The sequence below is a fragment of the Moschus berezovskii genome, chromosome 7 (assembly GCF_049115385.1).
Source record: "Moschus berezovskii isolate FMDL1 chromosome 7, NW_MosBer_1.0, whole genome shotgun sequence".
NCBI classification, from domain to species: Eukaryota; Metazoa; Chordata; class Mammalia; order Artiodactyla; family Moschidae; genus Moschus; species Moschus berezovskii.
This window is the reverse complement of record NC_142466.1, coordinates 74,530,721-74,547,515: the sequence shown is the minus strand read 5'-3', so window position 1 is coordinate 74,547,515 and position 16,795 is coordinate 74,530,721. Positions and strand designations below refer to the sequence as shown.

General features: G+C 38.0%; 1 protein-coding gene across 1 annotated transcript in view; it reads right to left on the bottom strand.

Annotated features, from left to right (window-relative positions):
- Positions 1-15,453, bottom strand: part of ATP6V1B2 (ATPase H+ transporting V1 subunit B2) — a 35,820-nt gene extending 20,367 nt beyond the window's left edge. The window contains exons 1-8 of the mRNA XM_055427157.2: positions 15,279-15,453; positions 7,369-7,424; positions 3,228-3,326; positions 1,937-2,030; positions 1,713-1,790; positions 1,156-1,295; positions 715-816; positions 258-355 (exon numbers count right to left, since the gene is read on the bottom strand). Coding sequence (XP_055283132.1) covers positions 258-355; positions 715-816; positions 1,156-1,295; positions 1,713-1,790; positions 1,937-2,030; positions 3,228-3,326; positions 7,369-7,424; positions 15,279-15,414 — 803 coding nt within the window. The 5' untranslated portion in view covers positions 15,415-15,453. The remainder of the gene's footprint in view (positions 1-257; positions 356-714; positions 817-1,155; positions 1,296-1,712; positions 1,791-1,936; positions 2,031-3,227; positions 3,327-7,368; positions 7,425-15,278) is intronic.
- Positions 15,454-16,795: the final 1,342 nt, after the last annotated feature.

Here is a 16,795-nt window from a genome sequence, read left to right as displayed (position 1 = left end):
ATTATCTCATTTAATATGCACAACTCTGCAAGACAAGTATTATTTATCATATTTTACGAAAGAAGACATTGAGCTTCAGAGCTTAAATGACTTGCCCAAAACCAAGTAACTTGCAAAAAGCAGAGCTGGAATTTATATATGGTTATCTTATTCCTAGGCCCATAAAGCTTTCATTATAATGTTTTACCTCCCTAGTCTAAGGTAATATTTTTGACCAGAAGCCTGTGTAAACAGAAACAGCATATCTGTTTACTTACGTTGGGTCATTAGCCAAGTTCAAAAACAGGCACACGTTGTCCATTGAGCCATTTTCCTCAAAGTCAGATTTGAAGAACCGGGCAGTTTCCATGTTTACCTAAATGGCAATGACTTCATCAGTGCTCAGAGATGCAAGATTCTCAGTATTTCTTTTTTTTTCCCCCAGCATTTATTTGTAATGAAGGCCAAGCTATAGATATGCACTGCTCCTTCTTTTAAAGCTTCAGGTACTCCCAAAACATTCACAAAAGCCAAGAAAGTAAACGGTCAGCTTTGGGCACAAAGAGAATTATATTCCAGTCAACTGCTAACACTAATCCATGGTTTGCCCAAAAGGCCAGTTGAAACTTCTCTACCTAGAGATAAATTGAATGATACACGTGTATTTTTCCACACTGTTTTAACAACATAAGTAATTTTACATTTCATTCTAAAACAGGGAAAGATTATACTTACACCCATAGCAGCAAATACAATTGCAAAATTTTCCTCACTGTAGTCCACCACATCTTTGGATTTTTTTACCAAACCAGCCTGGCGGCAGATTTGAGCTGCAATCTGATGGGGAGTATAAAAGGACCGAGTTGAAATCTAAAATAATATTTTCTATAACAAAATAACCTTTTATCCTAAACTTTTGGGAATTAAGTCATAAATGAAACTGGGATGTCTTAAAGGTGTTTCCCTAACAAAATTATTCTGCAATTTTTGCAAAGATTCCTAAGAGTAAGGAAGAAGTCAGATACACATGGATAAGAGAGTCAGTGGAACTGGATTATATAAAAAGTAACATTGGGTATTTATCTCGAAAATCCTTTATTTGGTTTCTCACTAACAGTAAAACATTTGGAGATCCTTTCTCCTTAAATTTCAGATCAAACAGATTCTAGTTCTCACCTCATTGTGCGGTAAGCCAGCAGCAGAGAAGATAGGAATCTTCTGCCCCCGAGCAATACTGTTCATGCCATCTATGGCCGAAATGCCAGTTTGAATCATCTCCTCTGGATAGATTCGACATTGAGGGTTGATTGGCTGGCCTAATGCATTTCCAAAAGAGAACATTTTAACACATCTATATATTAAGACTACAGTCTTAAAGCATTTCTTTCTACTCTTAAAAAATGAGTTATTTTTGAAATCTGAAACTTTTTTCCATTAATCTTTTGTAGATTAATAAATTATATGGTGTAGCAAGAAAGAAATCCTAATTTCAAAGCCATTAAGGCTCTACTACTTGATATATCCTAGTAATATTTTACAATATCTTGCAGTATTTGACATAAAAAATTAAGATAAGCTCTGGGAAAAATAAAATTACTGAATAATTAACAAAATAATTAAATATGAAGCATGTTGGTTATCTACTTAAGTATCATAAAAATCACCCTTTCTCTGACAAAGGTATAAGACAGATGCTATTTCCTCTAAACACAAAATCCATTTTCTGTCCCTACCCATGATGTCAAGGAAGTCTTCAGCCAGCACAACAGGACCTCTATCAATGGGCTTTCCTGATCCATTGAATACCCGACCTGTTAAACAATGACAAGACAGTACAGAGAGTACCATGACTCAAAAATTCACTTTTTTAACCGTGTTTTTAAACATTCATTTAAAAAACTACATGGAAATACGTTAAAAAGTTCTCTGCTCAGAATGAATAATAGTATCTGTTTACCAAGCATATCCTCAGACACTGGCGTTCGGAGAATATCCCCGGTAAACTCACAGGACGTTTTCTTGGCATCTATACCTGAAGTCCCTTCAAATACCTATCAAGAAAGAAAAGTAAACAGAAGAGTAAAAGAAATTTGATCATAAGTGCTTAAAATGTATTTGCCTCTTAAATGGGCCTTATAAAGTAAAATACATAAATGTATATACTACTTTTAATATCACTAACGAAGAAGCGTTCATGGTGGGTCATCAACCAAACTTCCACCTCTTAGCCAGGGTCACGTCTGCAGGCCAAACCTATCCAGCAAGCTAAGAATGCTTTTTTTGTTTTGTTTTTTTACAGTTTTAAAGGGTGGTTTTTCTTTAAAAAAAAAAAAAAGGAGGGAAAGAAAGTGTAAAGACCATGCAACAGAGGAGACCTTCACAAAGGCTAAAAAAATCTACTATCTGGCCCCTTACAAAAGTTCTGGTGACCTCTGCTTTAGATTACTTTTTAGTTGTTGTTCAGTTACTTAGTGGTGTCTGACTCTGCAACCCCATGGACTGCAGCACGCCAGGCTTCCCTGTCCTTTGCCATCTCCTAGAGCTTGCTCAAACTCATGTCCATTGAGTCAGTGATGCCATCCATATTACTTTTTAGGGCAATATGTTAATTGAGAAAACTGCCACTTTCTATAGTCAGTAATATTAAAAACTAGACTTATCAGAGACAATTTAAAGACACAAGACTCAGATCTTGTTTTGGTTTCAACCCACAAGCTGTGAATTCTGTTTTTTTGTCTCTTTCCTTCTATGTGATTATCTGCTTCATCTTACCAGTTTTAAAAAAAAAAAGCCATTTTACTAGTGGAGCTATTGGGCTAGAATGCACATAGGTGGCAGACATTTGGCAAGAAAGCAAGAAAAATTAATTTCCTTCCCTCACAGTCAGTAATCAATCTCTAAAGAAACAGAGGGGTTATATGGTAGGAATACATTTGATATGTACCGTTTTATTATAAAATAGGCTTTGCATTAGACGGTCTTGTGCAACTGCATGCTAATCTAAGTGTTCTAAGCACTTAGATGTTCAGCACTTGTGATGTTCAGTAGGTTCTGTGTACTAAATGCATTTTCAACTTAAATGGTATTTTCAATTTACTGATGGGTTTATCAAGATGTCACCCCACAAGTAAGTCAAGGAAGATCTGCATACTTATGCGATAATCACCAGAAAACACTACCGGTGTTTCTTACGCTTTTTTGTGATTAGAAAAGTGTTCAACTGGCCAGATTTTTAAAGTAATGCTTACCTGAACCACAGCTTTGGAACCACTAACTTCTAGAACTTGCCCGCTCCTCTTCGTCCCGTCAGGGAGTGTTAAGTGCACAATCTCAGCGTATCTGGGAAACTACATAGGAAAAAAACAAAGGTTCAATAAACCAACGCTTTAGAAGCCCAAATGCTCTACAGGCTCTATCACAGCACACATGCTTGTGCAATCCCTACACGTCCCCTATACACACAGCTATATATCAAGAGGTTAAAATACCCTCAGGTAGTTTTAAGTCCTTAAAACACTCATTGCTGACACACATTCTGGCAAACACAGCAAAAGGTATAGAAAGAAGAATCTTGATTCTATGGAAACACAGCAGTTATTTATTTTTTTTCTTCCATGTATATTTTTAAGTTTTTAGACTATAGAAAGATGATAAAACTAACAAATAACTATATTCCCTCTACTCAGCAATGATGCTTGCTTCTGGGCTGTTTAATCACCTCGTACTGTCGGAAAACAGGAATAAAATGCAACTAAACAATAATTTCTCATTATAAATAATGTTAATATACCCCCCTCAATATACACTTCTCCTAATCAAAAGTGTATTCCTCTAGTCCATTTTAATATTTTAAATTGCATGTTTCCAAAAAATATACTGTTAATGTTTCATTTACCTAAACGGTAACATACCAAACATATCATCCTGCAATTTGGTTTTTTCCCACTTGCCTGAATATTTTGGGTCTGTCATGGTAATATTTAACATAAAATCAAGTGATATTACATTTCATCCAGCTGTTCTTCTACCACTGGTGTTCAAGGTTGTTCCAAATTTATACTAGTACAAACATACTGCAGTGGACATTCTCACATGTGGCTCCTCATGCAAGTGGGCCTAAGCGTCCCTAAGGTATTTAGTTACCTAGTGGCAGGTTACAGGTTGTGTCCATTTTTCTGTGAAATTACTCTGCAAAGGAGTAATCTTTACAATTTCCTAGTAGCATAGAAAAGTATCTTTTCCCTACATCTTTGCCAAACTTATATTATCAAACTTTAATTTTTATCATTTTGATAAAATAAAGAATAGTTATCTTTCAATTTGCATTTTTCTGATTCTACTAAGCATTTTTTCATGTTCACTGACAATTCTGACTTCACTTCCTGTAAATGGCTTATTAACATATTTTCCTCACTTTTCAACTGAATCTGCTTTTTCTAATTTACTTTTCGATAAGTTTCATAGATTGTGAATATTAATCCTTTTCCAAGTATCTGCTCCTAGTCTGTTTTTTAAATTTTATTTATAGTAATCTTAATCATACAGAAATTTTTGCAATAAAATGACTTGTTTTCCTTTATGATTTACCTCTTTTTTTGTAGGAAAACCTTCCAATCTAAAATCACAAATAAAAATGGTCTTCTATATTTTCTTCTGATGGGTTTTTCATGTTTAGGTCTTTAATCCATTTGGATTTATTTCTGGTAAGTAATTGTATTTTTCTCATTTTTCTTTTTTCCATATACGAAGCGAAATGCCCCAACTCTTATTTACTGAGTAACACAAATAGCCCCCATTGACTTGTAATGTAGCCTTTATCATTTACCAAGTCAAATTCTCAGGTGTAAGAAGAGCTGGTTTTAAGAATCTTAACTTTGTTCCACTCCTGCACCAAATCTTTATTATCTGCTTCTAATTGATTTTGTCGCCTGGGGAGAATTCTGAGTCTTTTCATTCATGGGTGTGGAATCTGCTCCTATTTGAAGTCTTTCTTAATGTTTTCAACAAAGTTTCACAGTCTTCTGTAAAAAGTTACTACTTATTCCAGTAGTTACTCCTGGCATACAAAACACTACTGATTTCTACAGACTGATCTTCTGTATCCAGCACACTGTTTACCACCACTGTTTCTAATAGTCTGTTCAATGAATGACTTGTGTTTTCTGTTTAATCATAGTACCAAGAAATGATGATAGTTGTACCTTTTCCTTTTTAATCCCTATATCACCTAACTTCTTTTTCCTACAACACTGATTAGGGTTCAAGCAAAAGGACAAACGAAGATGGAGAGTGGTGGTGACAATGGGCCCCCTCACCTTGTTCCTGACTTAAATGGGAATGTTCCCAGAGTCTCCCCTTAAGGATGCTGTTCACGGTAGGTTATAGGCAATAGCCTTTAAGAGGTTTTGAAAGTGTGTTCTATCCCTTATTTCTAAAACCATCTTCTTCTTTTTTTTTTTAAAGAAGCAAGTAATTTTATCAGATATACTTTTGGTATTTACTGAAAGTGCATAAGCTTTCTCTAGCTTAATCTATGAATAACCTGAATTATACTGACGTTTTCTAATATCAAATCATTCTTTGTATTTCTAGGATAAATTCTACCTTATCATAATTCTGTTGAATTTTTAAAATATGCTATTGCTAATATCCAATACGTGAGCATAAATGTATTTTGGAATCTGTGCCTGTGAGTGAGAATAGCTATACCGTTTCTTTACTGCTATTATCTTTTGTCTGGTTTGGGAATGAAAGATGCCTACCTTCAGAAAATGAGTTAAATATAGCAGTCTCCATCATCATCTATTCTGATACAATTTGTATAAAATTATCTACTCCTTGATCCTATGTATATGCATTATGGCATATAAATTCTTACAACTACATAAGCTTTATTTACCAGTTTTTCCTCAGTTGGAGTTATACCCCAAATATTCAATAAAACTTTCTCAGCTTTCTTAAAATTACTTCCTCCAAGATGTTTTCGAAGTCGTTCCCGTTACTGACTCTCATAGCATCTTGTACTTACTTTTCACAGCCCTTACCAATTAGACATTTACATATTTGTATTGTATATTTTTGGAGCTGAGTTCAACATTTAATACAGTTGAAACATGAATATTTTTAAACTGTTTGAAAGTATATTTACTAATATGCTTCATATTTTTAAAACATAAGCCCCCCAATTTTATAAAAAAAAAGTATATAAAAAAGAATAAAGGACAAAGAAACAAATAATGTTTTCAATTCTTTCTCAAAAAAGTGTATGCTCCATCCTTTCACAAAACATTAATGGGCATCTGCATATATGTTGTACAACTTCAGTGCTACATACTGAAGCTCTGAATCAAATTGCATACTAGCATGAAGCTATGGCCAGGAGTAAGCTACATGCTTAATCTGATTTGTATAGGTACCCTGTCATGCATAAAAATATTAACTGAGCGATAAAGCTGAACAGACAATGCACTTTGCACTCTTTTAGGAAACGTCTTTTGATTCCTTTCTGCATCTAGAAGGGCCACATGCCAAACGTACTTTCATCATTACTTCTCTCAACAAACTGATAAATGTGTACCTTTCCCCCAATCCACTTTCAACAACAACCAAAGCAGAATTACTGAGCGTATTACACAAATTATCTCCTCTGAAGACATTTTAATCACAGAACTCAGGAGGCTTCACCCAAGGTACTCAATTATATATATTACATGCCTCTTTTTCTAAGGTAATTCTTATTATATAGGTGTGGCTAAAAAAAAAAAAAAGCAACAAAGGAGTCTTTCAACAAACCGAATTGGTAAAAGCTATTCTTTACTTTGGTTTCAGTCACTGTTGAGATAACCTGTTGTTTATTCCTTAATTGAACACCAGTGTCAGGCCCTCAAAGATAAAGTTTATTGTTTATCACTTAAAGACCTTAACATTTAGTAGAGATGATAAAACAAATATGTAACAAGTAGTTATAATACATGGTAGTCTATGACAAGAGCCATAAGATACTGTATATCTAATATCCAAGAAGTCATAAAACATACTTACAAATATTACAGTTATTTCCCTAATAAACCTGTGAGGTAGAATTAGATTTTTAAATTAAAAAATTTTAATTCATTAAAGATTTAACTACATAAAATAATTTTTATTAAAAATTTAATTTTTTTTTAAAATAAAAGTTTTGCAGATAATGGACTCAAAGCCACAAACAGAATCCACAATAGATCCAGTACTAGAATCCTATCTTCTGACTTCTGCTCTAAAATACATAGCGACGACATTCAGACCAAGGAATGGCTTAAAATTTCTAATTTTTAGTTACAAAAAATGACAGTTTTTAGTACTATGCTCTTAACTGCATAAATGGTTAGATGATAATGACAGTGGTATTACCTTAACATGATCTAAGATCACTAGTGGACCATTTACTCCTGATACTGTCTTGTATGCTGGAAAGAAACAGGAACAGTCAGTGCCAGTCAAACAGGACAACCGTCGCCACTACCTCTCTGGTATCACCAAAAGTCCTCCACTCTGTCACATCCATCATTATATGGAGCACTCAAACAGTGACAAAGTTTTCACGGAACTCGTAAAACATGCCCCCATCTGTACATCTTTTCTTAATTCCCCTTCATTCAACCCAAACCATGTTGAGTTCTTACCATAAATCACACTGCTTCAAGGACCCAGGCTACAAAACAAAGGCAAAGAGAGAGTTCCTAAGAGTCCACAATTTCACGAGGAGGAGGGGAGTTAGGGTTCTAACAGAGGTGTCCAGAGGATCTGTGGAGCATGGGGAAAGACAGTGCAGCTGTTCTTATTCACAAGAGAAATGGCTTTATAGAAAAGGTGGCACTTAGCAAAGTAGACAGAGAAGGGGAAGGGAACCCTTTTTAAGCAAAAGTGACAAAACTCATGAAAGAAACCTGAGAAAAAGTAGCCTGTTAAGATAAAAAGCCATCATTAAATGGTACTATAAAAACTGTGAAAAAAGAGCTTATGAAGGGGGATAAAAGGCCAGAGAACATACAAGTATCCTATAAAAAAAAAAGTCAAATGTTACTGTCATTGTAGAAGCTTATATTTTCTACTGCAAATTATGTATAGCAACAAGCTACCCAAATCCCTCATTTTAGAAAAGACGTAGCCATCGGTGAACCACAACACAGTTCCAATCATGCCAAGTGTAATTAACAGTATTCACGTATAAATCAGAACTCAGGAGAGCAAATCCAACAATGTCAGAATTATAATCAGAAAAGCTGAAAAAACAAGTGAAATAAATAATTTATAAGAAGCTGTCACTCAGTTGGGACATTTTCACTTGTGTGATTTATGAGGTCTTAGAAATTTCTGCATGAATGTAGATGCCCAAGAAAAAGGAAATCATTTAAACAAGCAGTCTGATCACTCAAGGAGCTTCAGAATTTAAAAACAGTTTCTTTAGCCAGGAAGCAAGTGCTCTGGTACAAACACGGAGAAGAGAGAGCAGGCAAGCACTTGTTTTTCACTCTGAGGACATTTACCTCCTGACACCAAATATTTGCTTAAATACATTTATAACTGTAAATTATCAACAGAGGTCCCTAAGGACTCTTTTTTCTTCTTTTTTCAACCTCAGATAAAAAGGAAGTCACAACCTGAATGGATGTCCATGTAAACAAGTTAATCATGCCTCCAAGATTTTCCCCAAATGGCTCAAGTGGTCAAGAATACACCTGCAATGTAAGACACACAGGAGATGTGGGTTCGATCCTTGTGTCAGGAACATCCCCTGGAGGAGGAAACAGCAATCCACTCCAGTATTCTTGCCTGGGAAATCCCATGGACAGAGGAGGCTGGTGGGCTACAATTCATGGGGTCGCGAAGAGTAGGTGGGATGTGACCTCACCCAAGCAAGCAAGCAACTCAAGATTATTAGAAAGATCTCAATTGTTACATTTTCTACTACTTTTATGGTAATCCTCCCGACCCTTTTTTTTTTTAAACTTTTTTATTACAAGACTACTGAGCATACGTGGAAAATTCATCCCGGTAACTATATCTAAAGCACAGATATTTGGAGAGAAAAAAAAAAGAATAAACAGATTCATTAAATTATGATATGATTAAATCATCAACCAAACAGAAAATGTAATAAAGCCAGAAAAAAAAGTTGTAAAATACAGTTTACAATAATTATTCACATTCAAGGCTGTACATCCATCCATACAACATGGCCCCAAACAAGAATTCAATCCAAATAATTCATATATTAGATTTTAAATAACACAGACTGAACTAGAGGCCAACAATAGCCAGCAAATAACTTTATATAAGAATAAAAACACAAAAGCACATATCCTAGTATCACTGCATTATTTGTTTTCATAAGTTCTTTTTTTAATTTATGCTTTGCCTGTACATCAGTTACAGCTACAGAACAGGTAGAGATTACACATGTTATTACCGACTGCCGCCAACCTGAAAGACAGTTAACATACTACTGATTCATCCTCCCTACTGTTTTAAAACAACCCAATACTCTTAAAAATAATTCCTACCCCTGAAACAATTTCTTCCTTGTTCTTATTTTATTTTTGGCAGTGTCACCTGGTGTGAGGGATCTTAGTTCCCTGATCGTGGACTGAACCCAGGCCAGGGAGTTAAAAGTTCAGAGTCCTAACCACTGGACCATGAGGGAATTCCCTGATTTTTCTCATTTTTTAAGAATACTTTTGTATATAATTTTGAAAAAAGTTTTATTGGCCATCTAGTTGATTTACAATGTTGTGTTAGTTTCGGATGTACTGCAAAGTCAATCAGTTATACACACACACATTTATTCATTTTAGATTCTTTTCTTCATTGTTCTCATTTTAAGATTCCAAATATTGATTTTCTAAAATTGCTAGGTGGATATGCAAAGTGAACTACATTGGAAACACATTTTCTTAGCACCTGGCTTTTAAAACACTGACCTTTTCAAAAACCTTAACAGTTGGGAACAAGAGGACAGAGTAGGCCAGTGAGGGTAGGGGGATTCAGTTTTGAGATTTATAGGCAACTGCTGATTGTAACATCAGTAAAATGCTTCAGGTTCTGAAATTCTCTTTACTCTCTGGACAAGATTTGCAACTTCTTTGAATTTTTAACCTCTTCAACAATGATCCTTTAGAATCTCATGTTTAAATTCAAGCTCATTCAAAACTAAGAAGTTTTGCCAGTCACAAGACAAAAGTATGACCAAGAAAAAAAAAAAAACCACTAACGATTGCTTTTCCTGGAAAATAGTGAATCAAGTTGATTACTACTATAGAAGACAAGATTCTACTTGATCACAGTCTCGAAATTTAAAACAATGTACGTAGCCTTCAAAAAAGCCAAGAACCATTCAAACTGATTAATACCAAAACCACCAATAATATTTAATGAGTACTTGCCAGGAATTCTTTTTTAATCTCCATAACAGGTCTATGAGTTAATGAATATTATTCCAAGTGGTTTTTTTTTCCCCCAGAAATTAAGTAACTTCCCTAAGGATATTAACTTACAGAGTCCACCTCCAGTCACTTTTTCTTTTAACACTGTACTACAGCTCAAATTCTAAAACTGAACTGGTCCTTTTCTGTGATCTGGAACACTCTTGTATCATTACTGAAAAATAATCTTCCTCCAATGGAGTGCAGGCATTAGAAAAGTTAAAACAGAAAAGGGAGAAACTGATGGAGATGCTTCAGCAGTTTTCTCTCACTGGTAAGCACCAGGAGACCACTTCAGATAAAAAGCAGAGTTTAAGCAACATGATTGATTTAAAGTTGGATACAAAAGAAACTAATACATGGCATAATCCAAACTAAACAAAACATATTACCAAAACAAACTGCTTCACACTCTACAGAGCATCTTCAGATAGTCTACCTTGTTTCAGTTCACAACAAAACACTGGGAGGTAGGCAAGGCTGACACACACATTCCACACTTAAACTACATCTCTGAGAAATCTGTTACTAAATCAAAGAGAGAGGGTTAAAATTATTTTTGTTTGTTCCCCCTTCTCCTAATTCTAAGTTTGTACTCTATAACCCTTAGTCTCTAGTACTATAATTTAAAAATATGCCGATAACACAGTTACTAGCATTGGACTACAAATGGGGAGAAGGCAGTTTATATACAAACTATAGCTCCTTTCCGACTGCAGCCATGAAATTAAAAGATGCTTACTCCTTGGAAGGAAAGTTATGACCAACCTAAATAGTATATTAAAAAGCAGAGACATTACTTTGCCAACAAAGGTCCGTCTAGTCAAGGTTATGGTTTTTCCAGTGTCATGTATGGATGTGAGAGTTGGACTGTGAAGAAAGCTGATCGCCGAAGAATTGATGCTTTTGAACTGTGGTTCTGGAGAAGACTCTTGAGAGTCCCTTGGACTGCAAGGAGATCCAACCAGTCCATTCTAAAGGAGATCGATCCTGGGTGTTCATTGGAAGGACTGATGCTAAAGCTGAAACTCCAATACTTTGGCCACCTCATGCGAAGAATTGACTCATTGGAAAAGACCCTGATGCTGGGAGGGACTGGGGGCAGGAGGAGAAGGGGACGACAGAGGATGAGATGGCTGGATGGCATCACCGACTTGATGGACATGAGTTTGAGTGAACTTCGGGAGTTGGTGATGGACAGGGAGGCCTGGCATGCTGTGATTCATGGGGTCGCAAAGAGTTGGACACAACTGAGCGACTGAACTGAACTGATAGCTCCTTTCCATAATGATAAAAGGCGAGGGAGGGGAGACAAGCAGAGAAAACAACATCAAACACCACCTTTTATCTCTCAACAACATTTGCCCAGCTTTCCTCATCATTATTGGGCTTCCCAGGTGACACTAGTGGTAAAGAACGCACCTGCCAAAGCAGGAAACATAAGAGATGTAGGTTCGATTCCTGGGTCAGGAAGATCCCCTGGAGGAGAGCACGGCAGCTCACTCCAGTAATCTTGCCTGGAGAATCCCAAAGGACAGAGAAACCTGGTGGGCTACACTCCTTAGGGTCGCAAAAAGTCAGACACAACTGAAGCGACTAAGCATGCACGCACACCTCACCATTACTATTAACAGCCCAAAGCAAAGACACCTGTTTAGAGTAAAGCTGCAAAGACATTAAGCTATTCTTCAAAGTATCAAAATCCATTCACAAATTACATAAATATGCCTGTTTGACAATAATGACCACTCTTCTCTTGAAAATTCCAAACAAACAAGAACTTAGGTCTGCAGAAAATGATTAGAACTTTTGACAACAAAGCATATATGGTTACAGCTTTGATCCTGAATATTTAGGGAGGTGATAAATATTTAGATAACAACATTTTAAACCCCAAATCTACAAAGGTTTTAAGAAGCACGTACTTGGTCAGATGACAACCTCTTCCTCCTACAGGATACAAGACTGTTCAACAGAACGAACACTACTTAATGATTGTGCAACTATCAAAGAGAAAATTCAACAACCATTGCACAATATGGGATCTAGTCCTTCAGTCTCTACCTTATTGGCAAAACAAAACCAGAACAATCATCATCTATTGTGCAAGAAACATAGGGACCCACACCTTGCAGGGGGCAAGGAGAGAGAGGTTCTAGAAAAATGGGCAGACCAATGATTCCTTTACTGGACTTTTCACTGAGCTTAGGTCTACTTTACGACATAACAACTGCAAGACAGGCAGACCTAGGATCTCAAGAAACAAGAGATTAATTAAAAATGTTTAACATCCAAAAGCTCTACACAGGAGATTAATTAAAAATGTTTAGCATCCAAAAGCTCTAAGTGTATTACTGAATCTTGCTCAAAGTGTAAAAGAAAATCAAGTTTTCTTTCCTTGTGACTAGAAATTCAACCTATGTGCTCAAGATTATTTCATATCTGCAGATCTCATTTTCCAGACCTTGTCAACAGCCCCATAATCCCCCAATTTTTCAAAACCAGCATCCTATTTGTACAGTGGAACTGCCAATATTCCATTCCTTTATTCAAAAAACACACATTAAATAACTATAACTTTTCACTTAGGATGGTAACATCTTTAATTAGAAAAGTGACAAGGTTAATCAATATTTATTCAGAAGTGATTAAAGTGTTAACCAGAACCAAGAATGTGGCAATGTAAGAAAAAAAATAACATTCAAATGCTGTAAGCTGTTAGCATAAGTATGGAATCATTTGTGCTTTTTAGAATATTCCAGACACAGAAGGAAAACTCCAACCAAGTACCCCAACCCCCTACTCTGGTTCCATCCACATTAAGGATTCAAACACTAAACTATTAGAATAAGGGGTTTAAATGCAAGCTACACAAAAATTACAAAACAGAATGCCTCTTATGTGTGAGCACTGGACTAGGCACTGAGGGTACAAACAGGATTCCTGAACCACAAGGCTTCAGTTTTAAGCACTGTGTTGCAATCGTCTATCTTGTCAGGAGGAATCTCATCTCCTGAAGTTCTTCAGCCATGGGGGCTAAGCACACACAGAATGTCCAGAAATCATAACTCACCTCCCTTAAGGGCTCACAACCTTACTCATGGAGTACTCTTTCAACTATGTTTCAGCTGATATTCTGAATTGAGATTGAGTGAATAATTATATGGAAAAATGACTACTGCCTCTTCTAATCTTTTCCTAGAAGCACCACTAATGTCTTACCTGTTCTACCCAAAGAACATCAAAGCATACAAATACAATTAGTGAGAGTATCTCTCATTGTTAGGCAAAAATTTACTCTTATGAATGCAAGTTCTGTCAATTTCCTGAAATACTTACTTCAGCTCACACAAACTCCCAACAGGCATTCTCTAATGCAAATAATTCCATTTATAAAAAGCACATGGTTGGGGGGCGGGATAAATTAGGGGTTTGGAATTAAAATGTACACACTACTGGCCAATAGGACATACTGTACAGCACAGGGAACTATACTTGTAATAACCCATAATGGGAAATAATCTAAAAAAGGAAACACACACACATATATACACATACATATAACTGAATCATTTTGCTGTACACCCAAAACTAACACAACGTTATAGATCAACTATATCTCAAAAAAGAAAAAAAGAGCACATCTCAGCAAACCTATGATCAAGTCTTTCCTCCTTCTTCACACTGCAGTGCTGTCACATGACTCAGTGACTGATCAGGATGGGATTAGTCAGGAGGAGAGCGCCCAGACTGAAACCCTTCATCTGAAATTCTTTTTAAACGAACAGCCACCCACAAATAGGCACTCTGGCAATTAACTAGTGTTGGGAAACATCAGGTGCTTTCCTAAATTGTAAAGAGTCTACTTTCAGGGTTCAACCCCAATGCCTAAAGAAGGTCTGATGATACACAATCTCACTGTATAGTAATCAAGAACCATTTCCTTTGGAATTGCTGAGCAGTCCATTTAAGACTGGTTATCAGGATTTTTTCACAAAAACAACATTTTAAACATGACTCTGCATATGTTTTGCATGTATTCTACATATACAGGCAAAACTGCTTGTCTTCTCTAAGACAACCTTGCACTCAAGTTAAAGGTAGGAAAAAGGTCCAGCAGGAATGAAGACATCTGGAATTTTCCTGCTTTGTCAGTAATTAGGTGTCTAAAGCCTGGCAAGCCCTGTCTCTCTCAGAACCTTAGGCTTCTCACTGTAAAATGAGAGGCTTACACTAGGATGACCCGCGGGGTACTTTTCAGCTCTGGCTTTCGCTGGTATCTAGGTGTCCTCCTGCGGGGCTGCCTCTCGACCGAACACATCTCCCTCTGGCTGTGGGCCTGACCTCCATCCGAGAAAAGCCTGACCACGTCAGCGATGACACTACACCGTCTCCCTCGGCAGGAGCTCAGAACCTGCCCTGAGGTCCACACCCGAGGCAGAGGGATGGGGAGGGGCGTTCCCTCGACCCTTGCAGATTCAAATAAGGGCAGCAGCAGATCTGGAGGAGAGCTGCAAGGACCGGCCTTGCCTCCAGGACAGGAAGCAAGCGCCCGAGCAGGCTCCAGCCTCGCGAAGCTGAGCAGGGTAGGGCAACAGCCCGGAGCCCACCAACCCAGGAAAAAGTTCCCGATGGTGCTCTTCCCCTTAGCCCACCGCTGGCACGGAAATTAAGAGACACTGAAAATCTCCTTCTAGAGAGAGACGCGGAGGTCAGGGTAGAGGGGCGCGAGACCGAAAAACAACCCTCCCCTCCCCACCCACCCCTCTGGTTAAGCAGGTGAGTGGGAGCAAGGGGCTAAGAGCAAAGACAGGATTCGTCTTGCTCTCTGATACTTACTGAGACGAGGCTGGGAGAGGTAGTTGCGGCTAACTGCCAGCGCCTGCTCTCGAGACCCCGCCAGGGGCCCGCTAGTGGGTACTGGTAGCTCAGGCGCGGCCCCGTTCACGATCCCCCGCATTGCCCGCAGCGCCATCTTGTCTCCTCCGTCCCGACTGGCCCCGCAGCGGCACCGCGCAGGCGCAGATATAGCTGGGGCGGCCCGCTCCCCGCTCCGCCCATGCGCGCTGTGGAGCCCCCGCCCCCTTGGCTGCGCCCCGCCCGCGGCCTCGTGACTTGGGTTCCGCGTGGGCGGGGCTAAACCCGCGAGTTGGGAGAGGAGCTGACCAGCGTGCTGGGAGGAGGGTTCCCCGACAGGGAGAGGAACCCAAAGAAAGCCAAGATTTGAGGAAGAAAGAGAAGAAAGGAGGGAGAGGGAAGAAAGGCAACTTCATACAAAAAAAAGTCAACAGGCATTTCATAACGCTGAATGAAGAAACCTCAAGTTAAAAAAAAAAGAAACACTTTGAAAAACAATATAAAACCTATTCCATGGACTATTAACATAGGGCACTATGTGCCATCATTTCTCTCACTTTATTATCTTCCTTTCCAATGTATTCGCTCACTTGACCATTCAAAAAGCATATTGGACTGTTTCAGAGTGTGAAAGACAAGCTGTCATGTATTTGGAAACTATTTAAAGGATAGTGTTGGAGGGAGGAAGCCAATTCTGACTCCATGTGGGAAACGGTTTCTTTGATTTGCTTTTATTATTATAATCATATTCAATCCCTTGCCTGGAGGACCCTCCCCCTCTGCTTGACTGTAAACTAAAGTGCCTTTGTTCAACTTGCAGAGAGAGAGTTTGTCCCTGCCCACCTGTGAATAGAAGAGATTAACACACACCTTCCAAAGGCTGGCCATTCCCTTGGAGATGTTTTGCAAGACTGAAGACCCTTTCGCTTTACTTCACCACTGCATCTCTCTCTCTAGTATGCCTTTTGACTTTAGTTATTCATTGCTTCTTTCTCTCTGATTTATAAAAGAACGTGGCATCCAGACCCCAATAAGATGGCTATTTTGAGGAACTAGCCTGCTATCTTCTTGGTCTGCCAGCTTCCCAGTTAAAGTCTCTTCCTTGTCTCAACATTTCTTCTCTTGGATTCATTGGCCTATCGGATGGGCGAGCAGAGTAAGCTTGGATTTGGTAACAATAGCACTAACGCAGGAATGAGTAGCTGGCTGTGGAAGGTATCTGTGAAGGCTTGCTGCCTGAGTGATTGGTTGTGGTGATGTTTACTGGGTGGGACAGAGAGAAGGAAGTGAGGAACGTTGCTGGTGGTGGAGAAAGAAAAGAGAAAGCTAATTGTCTGGGAGTCTATTCAGTTGTAAGCTTCTTGTGGAATGTTCAGAATGAGATTTCTATTTTACTAAATAGGTCAATATCCCAGGAGACGATATCTTGGCTAAACTGAGCTCAAAATTAATAATTTATTACCATGCTGGTAATATGAAAATATAAGAGGTAAGCCAGA